Source organism: Diabrotica virgifera, chromosome 8 (genome assembly GCF_917563875.1).
Source record: "Diabrotica virgifera virgifera chromosome 8, PGI_DIABVI_V3a".
NCBI lineage: Eukaryota > Metazoa > Arthropoda > Insecta > Coleoptera > Chrysomelidae > Diabrotica > Diabrotica virgifera.
Genome location: NC_065450.1, coordinates 48057205 through 48081480, shown reverse-complemented (window position 1 = coordinate 48081480; position 24276 = coordinate 48057205). Strand labels below are relative to the sequence as shown.

Genomic DNA, 24276 nt, shown 5'->3' with positions numbered 1-24276 from the left:
CAGGGTAATTGCGTCGTTATTGAAATACGCACCATTTTAGACTTTGTTTCAGATGAAGAATGACGCAATCGTAAATAGAGTTGAAAATGGGAGGGACTAAATTAAGATAATCAAATTCAGACCAACAGGGATGAGCCATCGCTGTAAGAATAAACGGCATAAGGAATATTTAAAAATAGTTTTTTTGTACAGAAAAATTTTCAGATCAAGAATGACGCAACTGTAGAGAGGGTTGAAAATGGGGGGATTAAAATGAGATACTGAAATTCCAACCAATGAGGATGAAACTAAAAGCCATAATTTTAAGAATAAACGCCATACCGATGCTCCAGATGGTTACTTTTTTATTTAATCACTACTTTAAATATTTAAAAATTTTTAGATGAAGAATGGCGCAACTGTAAAAAAGGTTGAAATGGGGGGATTAAATTAAGATAATGAAATTCAAACCATTAAGGATAAAATTAAAAGCCATCATTGTAACAATAAACGCCACACCGATGCTCCTGGGCGATTACTCTTCATTTAATCCCTATTTTAAATATTAAAAAATCGTTATTTGCTCTCCTGAGAAATTTGACTTTTTGCAGTTACGTCATTCTTATTCCGAATCGGCGATATGTCAATTTTCAATAAAAATCTCTAATATTGTTCGATATGTAGGAAAAAATTGATTTTCATTTTGTAACTGTAACTTAAAGGGCTGTAACTTTTTTAATGCACACATTTGTACTAAGGTACAAGATAAGGTGTGTTAATTTATGACATGACATTTTGTTAGACCCTGTACTTATCCTTAAGGGTAGACAGGATTCTGAAGAGTACACAGATGTATTTAAATGACATTTTTCCAAAAATTACAGAAAATTTAAAACATTTCAAAAAATAAATATTTAATGAATATTTTTAGACAACCCATTTTAACTTTCACAGTAGGTACGGTTATTTTTATTACTTTAAAGTATTTTTTGTTTATTCTTTAAACGAATGCAGCATAATTTAGATTGTGCGAATTTTTGTGTTAGACAAAACATCTTATTAATATGTTTACATTTTACTTGATCGTAACTTTTGTTTTGAAGTTAGTAGGTCAATAACGTGACACAACATTTGAGGCAAACACTAAACTAAAATACAGTTGAGTCCACGAGTCTTTACCCGTGCGTCATCATTTAAAGCATACGAAATAAACATTGACATATTAAGCGTAGACAAGGCATACTCAGCAAAAAAGCGTAACGCGGAAACAGCATGGAAACAGTCGATCGGTGGTCTATCTATCTCTTTTAACCAAGCGATCGTTTGTATTGTCCTTTTCATGATCATTTTTCAGTGCGTAACAAATGATAGGAAAAAGGGTAAGTCCGTGATAATACACATTTATGACATTTATTCTAACATGACATTTTAGTTAAATCTGACAGTTGTCACATTTTATTTTCAATTTGGAATAAAAACAAATCAAATGTGTTTCTTGCATTTATAACATGGTATTTTCTTTGATTTGTATAGTCTTATAAATTATACAGATTATATTTGTAATATTATTATCTAATTAAAAATAAATTATTTTTTTTATTATGGCGCCATCTATCGACAACTAGAATAACTAGAATAAATGTTATAAATGTCACCGACGAAATGTAATCACCGACGTGCTTTTTTTTCTGTCACATACAATTTAATGCGTTAGAAAAAAATCTAAAAACTGTGACGCACTGAAAGATGATCATGAGAAAAAGAATAGCAACGAAATGATATTTTGTAGCAACCTACAGTCCATCTAATTTACTTACCGTTGCACGTCATTATCTACGCCAGAGATCTAAGTTGACATAGTTGCCAAAGTATAAAAAATCCTGAAACCATTTTAAATCAAATATATCACATAATTATTGTAAACGTGAATTATACAACAAAACAAATTAATATTCAATGTAAATAAGTAAAAACTTAAGAAATAGAGAACAAGAATTAAGTTCAAATCTTTTAAGATTTGCAGTGCAAGCGTTTTTGCACTGCATTGTTAATAATTAAAAAACGGCTCCGAACTCTTGGCATGAAGCTGGTAGGTTTCTTTGTATATGTCTACAATGACAACTAAAAAAGTTGTCAGATGCCTCGATTATTCCAAGTCGTGATAAAATTAGGTGAAATTTATATTTTTATAGTAGAGGATCTTTTTATAGTAAAGTAAATAATAAAAACAGTAAATATAATAAAACAGATACTTATAGGAAAGAATATAAACAAATATGAAGTGTCATTACCGCGACTGTCAAATAAATGTTACCAATTTATTCTAAAATGTCACCTTCGTTCGATTACAGTTACAGTGTGTTCCGAACAAATCTGCTTCATAAAAACGCTTTATAATCCATTTTACAAATTAAATGAAACATATTGTTGTGTATTTCTTTAGGTTAACATTAACAGAAATCGTCAAATATTATTTCTACGCGTATATCATAAAATATGTCTAGTGGCTGTAATTCCAGTGTACTGGGCAAAATGATTCTAAAAAAGAACACACCTAGGGGACATGCATAAACTACGTCGTTGAAAAGGGGGAGGGGGACTTTGCTTATTACGACGGTATACGACAGGGGGAGGGGGCCATGAGTGCACATCCGACGTCGTTTGAAGTTCACGAATATAAAAAATATATCCTATTTTAGAATTAAAAAAAAATTAGTATATTATTTTTATCGCATACTTTTTATTTTGTTTTTATCACTCACAGCTTTAATAATATTGCTAGCAGTTTTATACAGACTACAAACAATAAAACTTTGTTCTATGTCTTTAAACAAACGCTTCATTTCAGAACAACAACGTCTGGAAGCAATAAATATTAAATTGTTCACTTATTTACTAAATACTCTGTGTGAAACAATTCTACAAGAATGAATAGAAATAAAATATTCTATTCTATTTAGTTAGTACATTGTATCTATTTATACTTAATAAAAGAAATGCCATTGGAATCAAAACAAAATAAATATTAAGATTTATATGATGCAGTTAAGAAAGCATAGGAACTCCGATAAAAGTGTTATCCTTTGTCCCAATAAAGCTAATTATTAGTTGTACAGTGAATTGAGAGAAAAAACTACGCGGATATTAAGACATAGTAATACTGATTTGGATACATTCGTAAATAAACTTGGAGAGCTAACTTTAAAAATCCAGAAATACCATTGAATTTTAAAAAAATCTCTAAAAAGGGGGGTCATGAGTTGCAATTGCGACGTCGGTATGAGGGGGTCAACTGTAAACGACGCTTTACGACGGAAGGGGGGAGGGTATTAAGAACTCCAAAATTTTTACGACGTAGTTTATGGATGTTCCCCTGCCTCCTAAATATTTCGTGTTGGTACCATGTGACGTCACAGGCTATGACGCGGATAACGTGCAACGGTTAGTAAATTAGACGAAGTATATATTATTTGGGACCTCTCATTACATGTCCGAAATACTCCAGCTTTCTCTGCTTGATGCTTTTTATGATCTCAGTAGTCTTGAATCTTCTCCACCAAGTAAACTTTTAAAATTCTTTTATAGCACCACATTTCGAAAGCCTCAAGGCGATTTAGATTGATTTTATTTACAGTCCAGGACTCGACACCATTAAGACCGAGAACACGTAGCAGCGAAGTAGGCGGATCCTCAATGCCAATTTTAGGCCTCTGTTACATAACACCTTGGTCATCCTTCTAAAAGCTGGTCTAGCCTGCTCTATCCTAGATCTAATTTCGCCGTGACTTTCTGCGTTACAATTTAATTGCTGTCCAAGGTAAACGATTTTATCAACTTGCTTAAGTTTGGTATTATTTACATATATAGATGGTTTTATATGCTGTTATTTACTTATTACGAGTATTTTGGTTTTCGGTATGTTCAGATCCAGACCTGCCTCCCTAACTCTCAACGACACTATCAAGTAGTGTTTGCAGATCTTCTTGACTAGAAGCTAGGAGTACTATATCGTCCGCATATCGCAAATTATAGATGACCACCGTTCACAAATATTCTTTCTTGTTTTTCAGAAAGTGCTTTTCTGAAAAGTCTTTCGGAGTAAACATTGAAAAGCAGGGGTGACAACAGGCATCCTTGCCGTACTCCTCTTTTAATATTAAGAGCTTCTGATTCCACACCATCTACTAAAACTGATGTTGTTTGATTCCAATATAAATTTGCAATTATTCGAACATCTCTGCCGTCCAAGCCAATAATGTCTTTTAGAGCTTCGATCAATAGGTTCTCTGAAATAGTTCTCTGACAGGTATTCTCAGTATTTTTGACATTTCAACAATCTTTTTGAATATTAAATATTAATTATCACTAAAAATCGAGTATTATTTATTTAAAACAATTAAAGAAGAAATTATGTCTCTTTTTTAAAATATCCCTTGACTTTTCCGATGATGTGTGTATTTATAATTTCACTGGTTTGAAAAAGATAAAGGCAGTTTTTGTTTTTATTTGATTCAGAGTTGGACCACCATCTCCATATAGCTATTTCAGCATCCCAAGCATCTTCAGTGAAGCTATGCAGTCTCTGAAACAAATATCAACAATCTGCCTATTTAAAGGAAACCGTCGCGATACAATGATTCTACCTTTTGAAACGCAATCCAGCGACATTTCTCGTATTACGAGGAAAACAACGAAAATCCCTACTTCTACATTGGAACCACTTCAATCGAACCACCTATTCACTGGTTCGATTGATTTATTTTATTGACTCTTCTTGGTATTTTATTTCTTAATAAATTACTTATCACATCTGCTAATTTGTATATTGTTTACTATTTACGGTCGTGTAAGGTCGTAGGCAGTGAACAAAAAATACGCAACTGTGAAATAGTCAAAACAAACAAATAATTAACATATTTTTAATATGCAAAATTCACCACACTTTCCTATTTAAGAATTTGACTGAATCTCTAAACTGACTGATTACTTAATGGTTTTAGTTTGTTTCTTTTACGGTTTATTTTAATAATCATGCAGTTTATTTCTTTTTTTATATAGTGTTTTTGGTGATTTTAAAAACTTTTAAGCGTGCAAATACATTAACTAAAATAGTGTGGTATCATGCGGAATAACTGAAGCTCAAACATACGTAAGCTTTCTAGTACAATAAAGTTTGATTCAGACCAATAGTTAAGTTACAGTCAGATTCCAATGAAGTAATTCCCACGCACGTGCAGTCACGATTGACGACAAGAAAAAAAAACTATGTTTTCCCCAATATGGTATTCCTCTTTCGTAGTGGTACTATTTATATTTTGATTTAAGTTAATGATAGGGGAACAAAGTATGCTAAATTTGCAGTCACTCGAGCGCTTTGGGGACCTATTGGGTTGTGAAGAGTAGGTCCTAAAACCAAAAAAAAGTTAAGTAAATTTTTCCATTTTAATGGGGACTTGTCCATTTTTAATTAAATTTTCCATTTCCAACAATCGTTTTTTTAGATTATAGCGCCATCTATCCATAATTCGAAAAATCTGCAATAAAAAATGGGGGCTCCCATTTAATATTTTAAAGTAACCCCCCACCTCACTTTCGTGGGGGGTCGAGTTTGGTGCCATTCGATAGATTTTTCAAAAATATCGAATAAGTGTATTTTACAGTTTTTCGATCTGATGTTCATTTCGCGAAATACCGCGGAATTCGTATTTAAAATATTAAATTTACCCCCACCCCTCTCCGTGGGAAGCCGTGTTTGGTATCATTCGATAGATTTTTGAAAAATATTGAGTATGTATTTTTTAGTTTTTCGATCTGTCATTCATTTCGCGAAATATTCGCTTTTTTTTTGTCAAACTTTGTGACATCCATTTGAGGAGCTAATTTTCATAACCCCACATGTCCACATTGGCTATTTTTTCAGGAGAGTAAAAAAACCGATTCACCTATATTATTTCACCACAACATATTTATGTAATATAATTATAATTCAGTATTGGTTTATGAGCTAAGAAAACTACTTGTTTGTGTAGAAAGTGGTATAACAAATTAAAAATTTGATATAAAAGTTGTTAGATGTGAGGTTATGCATGAAACACATGTCACATGTGGGGTTATGAACATAACAGGTTTGGATATGTGGTGTTTTGATCAAATCAATTTACTATAGTTTAGCATAACGGGACCTCCGACGTTGAACGTTTTTTGTTATTATGAACCTACCAACTAATTGCTCCTGAAAAAGTTTTTCGGGTTTCGAATAAAGAGTCTTTCGAAATGCACGGGCATCACTAGGCCAAACTACACAACATTTAAAAGCTTTATCTTTATGTAAGCAACCTATGAACACACAACCACCAACAGGAGCAGCGTATCTCTTTTCCTTAAGAAGTTAACGCTTTGGAACTGTCTTTTGTCTTTTTCGTGATCCAGAACTTGCTCTTCTAGCTAATACTAATTCACTATCTAAATTACCTTCATTTAAACTCATAATTTTACTTAATTAAGCACAAACTAACATTAAATTATAACCTTCCTCTGAAACTAACCTAAGATTGTGTACTGTCAACAATAACAATCAAATCAAAACCATGTATTTAAGTCACGTGATTGGAATACTTACTTCTCTATGGATGAATAGAAAATGTGGGGTTTTGCTATAACCGTCACATATCAGATGTGGGGTTTTGCTTTAAACACCTACTTTTAAATTAATATTATAACTGGAAATATGGGTTTTTGATCAGCAATAAATATGACAGGCAATGCGTTTTAAAATAAGGAATTAGAAACATCTCTCCTCTAAAAAAAAATATTTTTGGACATGTGGGGTTATGAAAATTATACTCCTCATTTCCTCAAATCGTCAGATTTTTGAAATATACACTGTTTTGCATGTACTTTAACTTACATTATCTTAATCTGACGATTTCAAGTATTTCTAAGGAAAGATTTTTTTTTCGGCCCCTCCTTAACGAACTCCCCTGCATTAAGAGCCAATATATGGTAGAGGTAAATTTTGAGGGTACAAAGTTTCTCCCCATGTAATAATCTGACGCGCTCGAGTAACTACAAAAATCCCCGCTTGGGCTCCCCTACCAAAACATTGTAAAACTTAAATAAGTTACTTATGTATATTACGTTATTGTTTTCACCCAATTTTGAAAAAATGTGAAAACTTTGAATTATCCACGTCCCTCTGTCCGTCTGTCTGTCTGTGATCACAACTCCTCCGTCAATATACCAGCTAGAATGACAAGTGAGGTGTCGAATGAAAGCTTATAATCCAAGGATGGTACTAAAGATGAGATATTTGACCTAGGCTGTCTGCCCGTCGGTCCGTCCGACCGCGAATATAACTCCTCCGTCATTATACCAGGTAGAATGACAAATGAGGTGTCAAATGAAAGCTTGTAATCCAAAGATGGTACTAAAGGTGAGATATCTGACCTAGGCTGTCTGTCCGTCGGTCCGTCCGACCGCTAATATAATTCTTCCGTCATTATAACAGCTAGGATGACAAATGAGGTGTCAAATGAAAGCTTATAATCCAAGAATGGTAGTAAATGTGAGATATTTGACCTAGGCTGTCTTTGCGTCGGTCCGTCCGACCGCGAATATAACTCCTCCTTCATTATACCAGGTAGAATGACAAATGAGGTGTCAAATGAAAGCTTACAATCCAAAATGACTCAAAATTAATAAAATCGTATATCGATCGATGCAAAGTTACACGAAGCGTTCAAATATCGACTTCTAGTTCTACTTTCGATTACTTTGGGTGAAAACCTAGGACTTACGAAGTCCAATTACTTGTTCTATTATAGCATAGTTCTAAAGATGGCTTTGTAAGCCGAAAGCACTCAGCTAGGAGTTAAATATTTTACACACTTTTAAATTCCTTTTCTTTTTAATTCATTCATGTGTTATAAGCGTGTACAAAACACATCAGTCTTTCTAAATTAATGTAATCAGCTGGCAAGGGATGCACTGCAGGCGATAACGGGCTTGGTATAGATGCACTACAGAAGTGCTAACGCACCTGACCAGGCTTGACGCCCCCTAAGTAAGGTCGTTTTTTTCTGCTTCAACATTTTTTTCTGCTGGTGTTATACAGAATACAAATAAAAAAACCGAAGAGTGCCTGTGCTAGTTTCGCAGGCGGGTATCTTATACCCTCGCGCCAGGAATCTTATACCCTCGCGACGGGACTGAATATAATAATAGTATAAGTGAGGAGCAGACTTTCAAATCGCACTTTGTCCATATTTTCACATTATGACTTAAAGGTGGCGTTGTATTCGTCAAAACATCATTTATTAGGTTACATACTTTTACACATTCTGAGCGTATAGCCTAATAAAATAAAATAAGGTCAAAATGTAAATTTGTACAGGTTAAAACAAATTTTATATCAAAGTTTAGGTGGGTGCAAAAGATATTTTCAAGAAAGTATCCAAATCATACAAGCGGATCATTGTTTAAATAATTAAAAAGGGGTCATTTTTGCAAAAAAATACTTTTTTAAATGCTGAAGTAATTCACTTATTAATGAAGGTCTATGGGATTCTTTCTGTAAATTTGAAGGGTAAATATTTCACATAAGACTTACTAAATTAAATTTGACCCCCTATTTATTTAAATAATTGTATATAAAACTTTAAAAACAAATTTGCAAAAAATTATTTTTAGCGTTTTAAATAAGCACTATAAAATATCTTATTTTACAGACTAAGTTGCGCTGTGTTACCAGTATTAAGTAAAAAAAGTGGTCAAAAAATATTTAAATGAGATATTGAATTTGTTTATTAAATGTTACTATATTTTCAATTGCAAAAACGCGGTTGTTGCCAAAGAAATATTCACCTGCTTAAGATCTCATTATTTTTATTTTTATGTATATTTTCGATAAATGTATTTATAAATACAAATTTCAATTAAACTCCCCCCTAAAATGGCATTTGAAAATTATTCAAATTTGTTTTTTTAATAACGTCGCGGGGATTAAGTATTTTGAAATGCCATTTCGATAATTGGGTTCATTGGAATTTTTCACTAATTAACAAATGTTTTGTCTTTTTTCCTCTTCTTTTTTTTTCTTGGAGTTATATTACTATGGGCTCTTTTAGGGTTAAGTTTCATTAAGAATGTCGAATCTCTGAGTTGTAGATTCTAGACCTAAAAATATTAAGATTTAACTAAAATCTCTTAAGTAAAATGTGGCTACTTACTGAGTTACAGGGTGTTTTATTTAAAAATTATTGTTACCAAGTACTTTAAAACTATTTGACGTATTCTTATAATACTTGGCAGAAAGTGTCGCTATTATACACCCTACTAAATTGTGATTAATAAATGTTTCTAGCTACTGCCAGAGGCGTACGACAGGGGGTAGTGAATGATTGACCCTTCCCAAAGTCTACGCCACTGAGTGAATTACAATTTTAGCGAAATTTTTCGATTGTCCGATACTTTGTATGTAAATAACTTTATTGGTATCGATAAAGTCATAAGTTTGAGAGATATTGGAAGTTTAAAATGAATGAATGAATCAAAATAACTATGCCGGTTCATTGTTAACGTCCAATATCTCGAAAACTAATGACTTAATCGTTACCAGTAAAGAGTATATTATTTACATAGAAAGTATTGGAAAATCGAAAAATTTCACTAAAATAGCAATTCCCTCAGTGGCGTAGAATTTGAAGGGTCAACCATTAATTATCCCCTGTCGCACGCCTCTGGTAGTAGCTAGAAACTATTATTTATCACAATTTAGTAGAGTGTATAGTACCCACACTTTCTGCCAAGTAGGATAAGGATAAGTCAAATAGTTTGAAAGTACTTGGTAAAAATAATTATTTTTAAATTTTTAAATAAAACACCCTGTAACTCAGTAAGTAGCCACATTTTATTTAAGTGATTTTAGAACAATCTTAATATTTTTAGGTCTAGAATCTATAACTTAGAGATTCGACATTCTTAATGAAACTTAACCCTAAAAGGGCCCATAGTAATATAACTCCAAGAAAAAAAAAGAAGAGGAAAAAAAAGACAAAAAATTTGTTAATTAGTGAAAAATTCCCAGGAACCCAATTATCGAAACGGCATTTCAAAATATTTAATCCCCGCGACGTTATTAAAAAAAATATAAACAAATTTGAATAATTTTCAAATGCCATTTTAGGGGGAAGTTTAATTGAAATTGTAATTTATCAATACATTTATCGAAAATATCCATAAAAATAAAAAGATTTAATACAGGTGAATATTTCTTTGGCAACAACCGCGTTTTTGCAATTGAAAATAGAGTAACATTTAATAAACAAATCCAATATCTCAAAAAATATTAAATATTTTTGGACCAATTTTCTTTTATTACTACTGATAACGTAGCGCAACTTATCCTGTAAAATAAGATATTTTATAGTGCTTATTTAAAACGCTAAAAATAATTTTTTCAAATTTGTTTTTAGAGTTTTATGTATAATTATTTAAATAAATAGGGGGTCAAATTTAATTTAGTAAGTCTTATGTGAAAGATTTACTCTTCAACTTTGCAGAAAACAATCCTATAGACCTTCATTAGTAACTGAATAACCTCAGCAGTTAAAAAAGTAATTTTTTGCAAAAATGACCCCTTTTTAATTATTTAAACAATGATCCCCTTATATGATTTGCATACTTTCTTGAAAATATCTTTTGTACCCACCTAAATTTTGATATAAAATTTGTTTTAACCTGTACGAATTTACATTTTGATTTACATGTAGTGTAATTTTATTTTACTAGACTAGTAGGTACTATTTCACATATATTTTTGGCTTCAAAAATCAGGTAGACAAACAAAATATAATCTCCACTACCGAGAGACAAACAAATAGCACTATTTTGAAAAAACTGCGATTCGTTTGTCTTGCAATGCTTTTTTACCATGTAACGAATTTATTTTGCATTTTGTGTGACAGATATTTTAACAAAAACCATTTGTTTTTTATAAATGGCTTGAGCATGAAGCAGGAAGAGGTGTGGTAGAAATAAGTTCCGCGTTGACTGACTTTCTAAAAAAGACTGATTTAAGAAAGGATACGTTCGCAAGCTAGGCTCTGATTTTACTTTCAGAGTTTTGTACAGAAATATTGACTTTTCTAAAATATTTTAAAGTTTACTTCAGTCAAAGTAACATAGTACTGCCGGAATTGCCAATGAAGCATGCTGTTAAGAAAAAAAACTGGATAGCTTATCACAATTTTTCGTTAGTTTATCTGGAAAAGAATAAGGGGTTAGATCCAGAGTTAACGTGGTCAGATCCAATTTTGAAAGATAGCACCGTGAAAATATAATTATTGAAAAAGACCAGACCTGCGATCAATGTGCAGATGAAGAAGAAGGTTGCTGCCTTCTGGAGGACAAGATCCATGTGATATGATTTTTTGTTAATTTTCTATATTGCTTTACAAACACGCAGAAATGCATCTTTTGTTCATATTTCTATATTTTTATCATTTAGGGACAATCAAACTACATTTTGTCCTTTAAAGACAATCAAATAGCGTTTTGTTCATCAAAAATTTTTTTTTTAACTAATACAGTGTGTTGTTACTTATAAACAGAGCAAAAAATAGTTTTCAGTGTTTTATTTAGAGATCTATTTGTACCTACTACAACGCTTAAAGTAAATATTTACAGTTGTTTTATAAGCTTATAGTCTGGGCTGATTATCGTAGAATAGGCCATTTTTGGGAAAAGTTATTTACCAGCAATTTTATTGCTGGAATAGAATTATAAGATCCTATATATTAATAATATAGGTATGCAAAGTCCTCAGATAGTGTGCTACTTTTTTATAAACAAAATGGCGCCCGAAAATCGTGTTTCTTTATCAATTATTGCTCTATAACTCCGAAGATTTTAATTTTACAACAAAAACACTCAAATAAAAATTCACCGTAATTAAATTCTGCATAGAGACGTGTTTCTCCCGATCTGCTCCGATGAAAATTTTTCTCGGAAAATGCGGGTTTTCCCAACAAAATCTTTAATTTTCAAGTAAAGTTTTAGATAAGTAATTATCTAATAATATTTAAATAATTTGGTATATTTAAATAATTTGGTGACTTAAAAGCCTTCTTGGTTTAGATTATAGTGGCAGAAGCTGATGAAAATTAAACGAATATTTTAGCAACAATTCAATTGTTAATTAATAATTTACGGTCGCAATAATAACCAAAATAATTATGATAACACTGATCAAACTTTGAAATTTTATAAAGACGAGATGCCTATTTAACATTTTGTCAACAAAATATAATTTTTTTATTTTTTTGCATAATCGTTAAATGTTTTAAAAAAATAGTTATAAACAAATTAACGTTTCTCAGAAAGTTTTCATTATATTGTAATTTTAAAAAATAGCTAAAATGCGCATTTCAAATGTCTTGAAAATGAATGCTTTAAAACTTTTTTGCAACCATTTGCAAAAAAGTTATGAAACAGCAAAGTAAGCATACGATTACTACGGTGTTTATAATTTTTTTTAATTCTTTCAAAGCGTAGAAGTGAGTTTAAGTTACAAGCTAATTATTTACAAAACAATATCGATTATCAGTTTAATGGTTATATTTTAATTAAAGATTATAAATATATTTTTTTGTAATTTACACTCGCGAAAGTAGAATAATACAGCACTGTAGCTAAAATTTTCACTCGGAGCGACGACCGGCCGCGCGAGACGTACATTTTTATAAATAATGTATGCTGCGTGTCAGTCGCTTCGAGTGAACATTTTAGCTCCGACTCTGTATCAGGCCTACTTTTGCGCTAAAAATTACAAAAAAAGTATTTTTAATCTTTGATTAAAATATAACCATTGCACTAATTTTTGACATTCTTTGTGAGTAATTAGATTGTAACATAGACTCACTTTTAAGCTTTGAAACAATTAAAACAAATTATTAACAATGGAGAAATCGTATATTTACTTTGCTGTTTCATAACTTTTTTGCAAATGGTTGGAAATTTTTTTTAAAGCATTCATTTTCAAGACCTATGAAATACGCATTTTAAGTATTTTATAAAATTAGATATAATAAACAATTTCTGAAAAATGTTAATTTTTTTATAACAATTTTTTTAAACATTTAAAGATTATGCAAAAAAATGAAAAATTTATATTTTGTCGACAAAATATTAAATAGGCATCACACCTTTATAATCTTTCTAAGTTTGATCAATGTCTCATGATTATTTTGGTTGTTATTGCGACTGTAAATTGTTAATTAACAATTGAATTTTTGCTAAAATATTCGTTTCATTTTCACCGGCTTCTAAATTTATAATCTATACCAAGAAAGCTTTTATTTCACCAAGCTATATAATTATTGATAAATAATTATTGGCCCAAAAAATTTATTTGAAAATTCGAGTTTTCGTCGGAGAAAATCGGAAAAAACAAGCTTCTATGTAGAATTAAATTGGGGTGAATTTTTATTTGAGTGTTTTTGGTGTAAAGTTAAAATCTTCGGAGTTATATAGCAATCATTGAAAAAAATACGATTTGTCGGCGCCATTTTGTTTATAAAAAAAGTAGCACACTATCTGCGGACTTTTCATACATATATTAATAATATATAGGATCTTATAATTCGATTTCAGCAATAAAATTGCTGGTAAATAATCTTTCTTTGTACTTTACTAATTAGACCAGCGTATTATAACTATTTTTTTTTCAAAATTTCAATATTATGCAAAAAAAAAGAAAAATTTATATTTTGTCGATGAAATATTAAATAAGCATCTCATCTTTATAATCCTTATAAGTTTGATCAATGTATCATGATTATTTTGGTTATTATTGCGACCGTAAATTGTTAATTAACAATTGAATTGTTGCTAAAATATTCGATTAATTTTCACCGGCTTCTGGAATTACAATCTATACCAAGAAAGCTTTGATGTCACTAAGTTATTTAATTATTGATTAATAATTACTTACCTAAAACTTTATTTAAAAATTAGAGTTTTTGTTAGGAAAACCCGCATTTTCCGAGGAAAATTTTCGTCGGAGCAAATCGTGAAAAACATATTTCTATGCAGAATTTAATTGCGGTGAATTTTTATTTGCGTGTTTTTGTTTTAAAGTTAAAATCTTCGGAGTTATAGAGAAATAATTGAAAAAAATACGATTTGTCGGCGCCATTTTGTTTATAAAAAAAGTAGCACACTATCTGCGGACTTTGCATACCTATATTATTAATATATAGGATCTTATAATTCGATTCAAGCAATAAAATTGCTGGTAAATAACTTTTCCATAAATTTTGCTAATTAGCCCAGAGTATATTAGAAAAGCTAATAATACATTTGGATGTTTATCGTTTAGAGTCAGGGGATATTTCAATCCATTTGATTATACGATTGATATCCGTATGTTTCAGACAAGACAGACATGAATCACATATCTGCGAAATTTTGTAAAACGGATGATAACGCAAGATAAGGGAAATATATAAGTAAATGTAGATACCAGTTTTGATTACTAAAAGTGTCGGATACCGGGTAAAGCCACCAACGAATACCAAATATACCTATATATTCCTATTATACGGAAAACAACATTTATTAATCTCCTGCTAACGTACCTACATTTAGATTAAATTAAAAACAACGGAAGTAGTTAATGATTAGTTTCTTGTTTAACAACTTCCATTGCAATCTCACTCACAGTGCTGCACCAACATGACGATCAAAATAACTTTAATTATTTATTTAATAAACCTGTGCTATTTTTCTGATGGTCAACCGTGTCCGATGTATCTAGCTGTCAATATTACTGATGGAGTTAAAGAAAACGATGTTATAAAGAAAGATGGGCTTAACTACAACGTAACTGACTACATGGAGGTTGGCCATGAAGTTTGGGGGTGCGTTTGTCACATTAAAACTTGTTTAAGAAAGTGTTGTGATCGAGATCAAAGACTGGTTGGTGATAATTGTGAACAAGGTCCTCTTAGTGATTTCCGTATTCCAATTTTCAACCTAATGACTAAAATATCTGAAAAAAAGTTGGATGATTTTCATGTTGTGTACGGTAGACAGTGTCCGGATGGATATATAATGGCGAAATCGGATTTGGATATTTTTGTGCAAAGCAATGGGACAGTTTATTATGCAGAAGATTATTACGAAAATATTTATGATATTGAAAACTATTGCGTTGAAAACTTTAGTGGGGGATTTTCAGCACTACTTTGTGAAGAGGACATTCCTGAACCGAAGGAAGCACGTGTCGTTAAAGGAAACGGTAAGTAAATATTGTTATATTATACAGGGTGTCCCGGAAAATAGTGCGTTCCTTAAAGGTATAGGTAGAAGGCACCATGTAGAACAAAAAACTCTTATAACATTTTTTTCTAAATGCAACCGTTTGACCAAAAAATTAAAATGTATTTTGGTATCCAAATTTAAATCTGACAACTATGTGCGGTACGCAAATTTAAGCATAGACAGTCCCATGTAAATAGATAGAAGATGATCGTAAACAGATAGTTTTAAAGAATCCTGTTTAGTGTCAATGCCGAAAATGTTTTCGAATAGTGAGTGTATTACCTATTATGTTATTACCTATGAATGGTGTTTGTGAAAGGTTACTTGAAACATCTATTCGGTATATTAATTATTTTCAAGTAAGTACAACTTAGTTATTTCAGTTCACAAGTAAACAAATTACTGAGACATTATCTGGTGTATTTAAGTTCCACTGTAAACTATTAAAACAACTATGTAATTCAGTTAAAGCCCTCAGAAATACTCAGCATTCAACCCATTTAAACCTTACTAAATACATAATAGTAGTTTAGTTAAAAGATGTGTTTTTATGTTAAAAGATGTGTAATTCGTTTAAAATTATGCAATAGGTATTTCAATACATTTCAAAAGAAAATAATTTTAGTAAACAAATAGTAAATACATAAGTATTACCTACTATTAGGTTGGATTATTTTAAATACTGTTAATCACAATCACAAACGAGTTCTTATTATGTTATTATGCCGTAGTGCGTACGATGTTGCCAGTTTATTAAAATTTCCAAACATTAAAATACAGGTATATGGAAAACAATGTTAACTTTTTTTTGGAAACGGTTAACTTTAGAAAAAAATGGTATAGGACTTTTTTGTTCCAAATTCTGTATTCTCTCCATACCTTAAAGGAACGCACTATTTTCCGGGACACCCTGTATAGTACTGGAGAGAAATATTATTTAACTTAATTTATCCAGATATGTGGCCAATCGAGCAAAAATACATTGATGTGGTAAAATAGTCGTGTGTAGAGTGGATCCAATGGACCACCTATTTGAGCAACCTTTTTCTGTATTTAAACTTCTTCCTTTATTTATTATAGTCTTTGATCAATATGACAACAAACAATATAACAGAGATAGAAAAAATGACCAGTGGAAGCTACACCCCTCAATTGCCAGCACCCTTCACCTACATTTAGTTTACCCTACCACATTTCTGACATTTACAAAAATACGTAACTTCTATCTAGTGGAGAGATCTAAAGGATCCAACCTATTTAGTCTTCTGAGCAGTTTTAGAGAGAAGAAGTTTGTTCTGGATACTTAAAGAATCTGACTTTCGATTCATAAACCAGTACATTTTCTTGTAAAGTACGTCCAGTTGTAGTCGTTTGGATCATATATGTTTTTCCAATGCAGGTGATTATCTATGTAGATACCGAGATATTTGAGATCTTTCCTAGCAGGCAGTAATTTCTGTTCTCCCTTTTTAACTTTGAAAGAATTGCTAAGACTTATCGGACGGTATGATGAGACCTCATTTGGGTTATGGTACCATAATTATTTTCGCTACATCGTAATTTTTCAACAAAATTACCATGTTTTGAGACGGTTTTTCGCAAAAAACTCAAAAAGTAAGTTCTTTGTCGAAAAAAACATTCTTAACAAAAATATAGAATGTAAAAAGGTAGTATAATTAGTGTGACCAACTAGCCCGAAAAATCCGGGACATGGCCCGAATTACGAAGTCGTGTCCCGGCGTCCCGGACAAGGCTTCCGGACCATCCGAATTATCATATTCCATTTTGAAATTTTTAAGACATTATTCTTCTAAGAATTCACATCAAATTGAATTGGTGGGACAAAAAAAGCCTATAATTTCTAGACTGTTATATTAATACCACATTCAAAACGTCGTATTTTATATCGTCGTATTATAGTTCTACGAAATCTCAAACTCTGGACTTTTTCCGGTTTCTGTATTTTAATTATTGTCTTCTGAAAAGATGATTTAAAAAACATGAATATCAAAGAATGATAATTTATTTTAACCCAAGGTTCAATTTACATGGAAATTCAACATTAGTTGATTTTCTAATTTTTCATTTTTAGAGAACGATTTCCGGATTGTAAGTCAAAACGTCAAAAACTAACAAAAATGTAATTATCATTACAATCCATTCCATCAAAAAAAATTTTGTTAACATAAAAATGTTAAATAATAATCTATACAGTGATGATAATCAAGTTTTATATTTAAACAAAAATGGCCCGATTTTCATTGAAAAGTCCCGGATTTTAGGTAGTTTTTTCAGTCTTGTCCCGAATTTGACTAAATTGGAGTTGGTCACACTAAGTATAATAGAAACGTTGTATACAGGGTGTCCAGAAACTCTACCGACAAACGAAGACAGGAGATTCTTCAGATAATTTTAAGACAATTTAAGCCAATTCACTTAGTCCGAAAATGCTTCCTAAGGAAGCTAGAGCTCTTTGAAGAGCTAGGGCGTCTTGTAATTAGTTTTTGTTAAATACCTCCAGAACACTTCTACTAAGAAAAACAAAAATTACTACGCGTATTTATCTTCTAGAGATAAATCTACTCCATCCATGGCGAATTTCTAGTACCGATCATAGGCGTCCGTTTTGGGTAAGGCAACGGTTATTTTATCGCATAACTTTTTTTGTCTTTAATTTTTAAGCATTTTTGACTCTGGATTATTAAATTGTGAGGTATTCTACTACTAAAAGGTACTCCTGCTTTAAGTTGATAGGCCGTTTTCTAGAAAACTCGATTTGAAAATTTTTCGTTTTTTGAATTAAAAAAAAAATTAAGAAAAACTGTTTAGAAAGACAAAAGCTGGTACATTTATTTATATTCCGGAGATAAATCCATTTCGTTAATTGCGAATTTCTAGTACCGGCTATAGGCGTCCGTTTTGGGTAGGTCAACAGTTATTTTATAGCATAACTTTTTTGTCTTTAGTTTTTAAGCATTTTTGACACTAGATTATTAAATTATGAGGTATTCGAGTACTAAAAGTTACTCTTGCTTTAAGTTGGTAAAATACATCGTTTGTTTTTTTAAATATTTTTTCAATATTTTTTCAAATTTAAAAAATGAAAAACTTTCAAGTCGATTTTCCTAGAAAACGGTGTGTCCTACCGAATTGAAGCAAGAACACCTTTTAGTACTAAAAACCCTCACAATTTAATAATCCATAGTCATAAATGCTTAAAAGTTGAAGGCAAAAAAGTTATGCGATAAAATAACCGTTGCCCTACCCAAAACGGACGCCTATGACCGGTACTAGAAATTCGCAATGGATGGAATCGATTCATCTCTGGAAAGTAAATATGCATACCAATTTTAGTTTTTCAAATAGAAGCGTTCTGGAGGTATTTAAGAAAAACTAATTACATGACGCCATTTTTAAAGAGCTCTAGCTCCCTTAGGAAGCATTTTCGGACTAGGTGAATTGGGTTAAATTATCTTAAAATTATGTAAGGAATCTCCTGTCTTCGTTTGTCGGAGTTTCTGGACACCCTGTATATTAGGTCTCTAGACCTAGTAGAGGCAGAGATATAGCTAAGGTTTATATTCGTCAAATTCTAAATCGAATATTTTAACGTGAAATAATAAAAAAACGAAGCACTTTTTGGGAAAAACTCATTACAACTTTTTTAAAGTGTTTAAAAAAGCTTTATTATTGTTTTATAAAAAAATTTCTAGCGTCAAAAGTAAACAAATTATGCTCATAATAAAATTGGACCCTTTTTTGGTAAAAAAATCGGAAAAATCACCCCCTAATATCATCTCAAATGAACTCAATCGTTACGTTACCACTTCACATTCCATTCAACTGCGTAACCACTACGGGCGATCCTAAGAGGGGGGGGGGGGGGTTACAACTTCAAAATGGCTTGATTTGTCAACAACACACAATGGTGTTAAGAGTATAGAGCTCAAAGTAGGTCCCACTGGGGGGGGGGGGGTTATAACCCCCAAAACCCCCGCTGGTTACGCCTATAAGTTGGCTTAGTCGCGTATTTATTGTTTATATGATCTGTAAGGTTTTTCGGTTTAAAGTCCTTATTTTTGAAAGGGCTTGAAGGAGTCACTAAACACGAGTTTACTTAACATTTTGAACAGCCATATCTTAACCAATTTTTATCTCACAGAAAAACAAAAAATACAAAATGTTTAGAAAAGAAAATGTGACATTTTTTGTTGTTTAAGATTTTTGGTATTTCGAATAATTTTTAATTTATTTTGAAAAAAGCATTTTTTTTCACAATTAAAAATTTTAAAAATGTTACTTCTTCTTCTTCTCGTTATCCTTATGCCCTATAAGAGTCGGACTTTGGTATCACCTATCCATCTTTTACCCATTTCTTCCACGCCTTCCGGTCGCCTGCCATTTCCTTCATCTGTTGCACTGTTTTTCCTCTATTTGTCCCGATTTCCTCGATTTGTTCCATCCACCCCTTTCTAGGTCTGCCCCTTCTTCTTTTCTCCTGTCTTTTGGCATCTATCACCTTCTTTACTAGTCTGTTCTCGTTCATCCTAGTTATATGTCCAAACCAATTCAGTTTTCTTTTTCAATTTTTTTCTCTATTGGTTCCTGACTTAGCACGTTTCTGATGTTTTCGTTCCTTTCCCGGTCCATCTTTGTCTTTCCAGCTATTTTTCTCAGCTGCTTCATTTCTGCTGCATTTATGGCACTTTCATGTCTTTTATTTGTGACCCATGTTTCGCTTGTATATAGAAGAGTTGGTACTGTGATTGTATTATATACATGTATTTTTGTTTCCTGGCTAATTTCCGTTTTTCCCAGTATCGTATTATTAATCGCATAGTATATTTTTGTTGCTTTCTTTGTCCTATTTGCAATTTCTAGGTCTAGCTTTCCGTCATTCGATATTATCGTGCCCAGGTACTCGTAGGCCGTCACACTCTCCAATTCGTGTCCTTTACAGAGCACCCGTATTTCGCCTTCAATTTCCTGCTCCTGCTGACCTATTTTCATCGTCTTGCATTTGCTGATGTCTATTTCTAATTTAATTTTCTCTATTAAACTTTTACTTTAACTTGGAAAATTAGGAAATGGTTGAATGCTCGAATAAATGAATTTTAAAGTCAAAAGGCAGATATCGAGCACTGAATTTAATTAAATCTTGCCCTATTAGAGATTTAATTAAATTCAGTGCTCGATATCTGCCTTTTGACTTTAAAAAAATTTTACTTTAACCTTTAACTACACGCGCTGGCGTACTTTGTACGCCAGATGGAAAAATTCTACTGCAAATATATTTAAAAATTTAATTTTTGACCTTGTTTATTTACCTAACCTATCACTGGAATGTGCTTTACAATTGGTTTTAGTTTCGTTATAATCGGCGTTCTGGGAAGATCGTAATTTACATTTTAGTATTTGTTGTTTCCGTAGTGGACAATATACGCCACAATTATAGTAATCTAAGTAGTAATATAAGAACATCTTTCAATTTTCTTTAAGTCATTATGGCACAAAATATATTTTTCTTTATAAACAATATTTTTTCTCATGTAGAAAATCACATACAAAAAAAATTTTTATTAGTAATTTTATTTATCATGGAATCAGATTCCTGTTATAAATCCCAAATGGCTTACTCAGAAGGAACCCCAAGTATTCGCTGATGCCGAATAAGGTTTATAACAAACAACTAATTGTACTTTAAAAAAAAATTACACAAATCCGCTGTTTTTAAGTGTATTTTCTTGTGGCGTACAAAGTACGCCACGCGTGTAGTTATGTCATAACTTGATGCGCGGGTAGTTAAAGGTTAAAACCAAATTTTTTCAAAAATAAGCACTTTGAATCGATTAAAATTACAGGTCATATTATAAACCCAACATAACTGAAGCAATTTGTAAAAGGTTAACCAATAATTTCGTTTTAGTTGCTAATTAGGGGGTGATTTTCCCGATTTTTTTCTCAAAAGGGACCAACTTTAGTTTGAGCCTAATGTGCTTATACTTGATGCTAGAAACTTTTTTTTATAAAAACAGAAACAAAGATTTTTTTACACCTTTTAAAAAAGTTGTAATGAGTTTTCTCCAAAAACGGCTTCATTCTTTGGATATTTCCCGTTGAAATATTTTATTTGAAATTTAGCGAATATGAATTTATTTTTCTTTAGCTATAACTCTGCTTCTACCAGGTCTAGAGACCTCATGCATACACCATTTATTACATGTTTTCACTTTTTACGGGCTATATTTTTGCTGAGAATGTTTTTACGGCAAAATACTTACTTTTTGAGATATTTGCGAAAAACCCTCTAAAATCGTGGTTATTTTGTTAAAAAATGAACATATTCACTCACAAATAACTCGAAAAGTATTGACTTAATGAAAAAACACTATAGAACAAAAGTTCCTTACAATTAGTCAGTTTATCCATTTCCGGACTTATTTTGGGCAAAAGCATACATCGGCACAATATCACTTTTCTTCTTTGACATGTTGGCTATGCGTATGTCAAATTTCATGTCAATCCATGTGGTTCTTTAAAATTTACAGCAAAACCGTGAAAGAATGTACTATAGTGGATATTTAGATGTTGTCATACATTTGGTTTTTTCTGCTGATATTATCAGATTGTATTCCTTGGCTGCTGTATTGAAGATGTGTGTTAATCTTTGGAGATTGTCTTAGAATTTAGAATTTAGAAATATGCTTTATTGTCATAAAAAATTTAACAATTTTATATACAACGCTTAAATCATAAATAAGAACAATAACAAATAACAAATACAATTTACTAAAATGATATAAATCGTCAATATAAATAAAATATAATGAAGTGAAACAAAAAACAGTAACAATCTATAGCAAAATTTAAAAAAATTTGCAAATTGCATAATCTACCTTAAGAAATTTAATAAGTTTTCTTAATAAATTTTCTTCTGTCACGGCGATTAATGCGGCATCGTCTGCATAACATATTTGGATTTCTTTGTTCCCCATTCGGTAACCGTGACCTTTACTTACGTACTGCTTCTATTATTTTGATTCACAGTACATTAGTTAATTAATTAAATTAAAAAATTGTCCATTAGTACGTATTCCCCAGGAGTGAATACTTGATGTCAAGTACATATGTAAAACACTGATAATGCAGTTATATTTATATACCTAAAACATTTTAAATTATACATTTAATCGATTGGATAACATGAAATACTTTTCTCGGTAAAACGCAGATCTGTTTTATCAGCGGTTTATAATATCTTATATCTAAAATTTATCATATATTTCCCACTGAATTACCTACTTGTAGAGTAAAATACTTGATTCGCTTACATCTTTCTTTGTGGTTGTGATGAATTTCCTAAATACAGAAACCAACTAAAATATCGAATTAGTCATTATGGTTATCTATTTCCGTTTTCAACAAGATCAATTCGAAATATTTCAATTATCTTCGTAGTGTCATACTAGATACCATGGATTTACGGACTTTGATAAGTTTTTCTTTGTTGTGCTCTCTTTGTGTTTGTCAAAACTTGCCGTGTTCAAAAGACTCAACGGTCGATATAACCGATGGTAGTAAACAAAAAAATCAAACAATTATTAAAAATGGAATATCCTTCGATAGGGACAATTATTTTTTTGATGGTGGAAGGATAAGAGGATGTGTTTGTAACATTAAAAGGTGTATTCGCAAGTGCTGTGTTGAAAACGAGATGATGGTATCCAAAACGTGTACACATAGACGAAATGAAACGATCGATTTAAACTTCTTTAACGGTACGGACCCTTTAAACGATACAGTTTTGTCTGATTTCTTCATAATATTTGGCAGAAGTTGTCCCAAAAATCATTATCCCATTAAAGCAGAATCATACGATTATATTATGATGCAGAATGATGGTCAGCTGTATTATTCTGATTTTGATGCTTCGTACACTGTAGAACAGTACTGTATTGATGTGTTTAGAACTGGCAATGGTAGTGAAACTTCAGCTCTAATGTGTGAATTTTCGGATAATGAACAAGAAAAAATGCAAGCAGATATTAACGGAACCGGTAAGTGTTTTAGGTTATGTCGTTTCAGCTTAATAATTTAAAAATCTCTCTAAAATAATGTAGACTAGGCGCCAGAGGGGTCACCGTGTCCTTTTCAATTCTGATGGACAAACTCAACGGTTTCTTATGGATTTTTGGCTGCTGATTGCGAATTTCGCGGGTGGATTTCGATGCGAGTGGTCAAAAAATTGTTATAAACAATTTAATTGTTTATAAATTGTTTATTAGGCTCTGGCCCATAAACTAAAAGAGATAAAAAAGGATGTTTCAAATAAAATTTGTTCGTTAATAAAAAACGAAGAAAAAAACGTTTACGAAACTTAAATCCAACAATTAGAACTCAAGATATTGTAAAATTAGTGAACAATGCAAATTGCAAATTGCAAAATAAGTATTTTTCGAAGCTTTATTGGTCGTAACTCGGCATCTACGCTTGAAAATGAGCCTTAGAAGTTCTCATTTTATAGCTTCATTAATAGGCTTTCAAATAAAGTTTGTTAAATTGCTTAATCTTCATTTGTTTTAAAGTTATACCCGTTTGAAGTTATAATTTTCTTAAAAAATTGTACATTAATTTGTTTATAAGGGTTTCAAGTAAATTTGAGCTGTAAACATTTATACTTTAATAAACAATAATGATAGAAGAACTTAAAAGAAATAATTTGTTTAAGAAAATGTTCGTAAGTTTATTTTTGGTCTAAATATCGGTATTTTATTGGCGCGCTATGAGGCGCAACATCGGCTCAGAGTCAAGTATTTTTCGACGCTTTATCGATCGTAACTCGGATTCTACGCATACAAATGAGCCAATATGTGATATCCATATAAAAATGTATCGAATTATTTTGCAGCATCATCATTTCATATAATACGAGCATTTATGTTGTGGCGGAATACACAAAATTGACGTGCCTTTACT

General features: G+C 31.4%; 1 protein-coding gene across 3 annotated transcripts in view; it reads left to right on the top strand.

Moving 5' to 3' along the window:
- LOC126889954 (G-protein coupled receptor Mth2-like) overlaps nt 1–24276 on the top strand; it is a 595837-nt gene that overhangs the window by 38492 nt on the left and 533069 nt on the right. Inside the window, exon 1 of one of the 3 annotated variants that reach the window (XM_050658718.1) lies at nt 14521–15277. The exons of 1 other annotated variant lie outside the window; for it this stretch is intronic. In XM_050658718.1, the coding sequence (XP_050514675.1) occupies nt 14713–15277 (565 nt within the window). In that variant the 5' untranslated portion in view covers nt 14521–14712. Of the gene's footprint in view, nt 1–14520; nt 15278–22638; nt 23358–24276 lie in introns of those variants that run through there. One more of the 3 variants, XM_050658714.1, reaches the window with a different exon arrangement.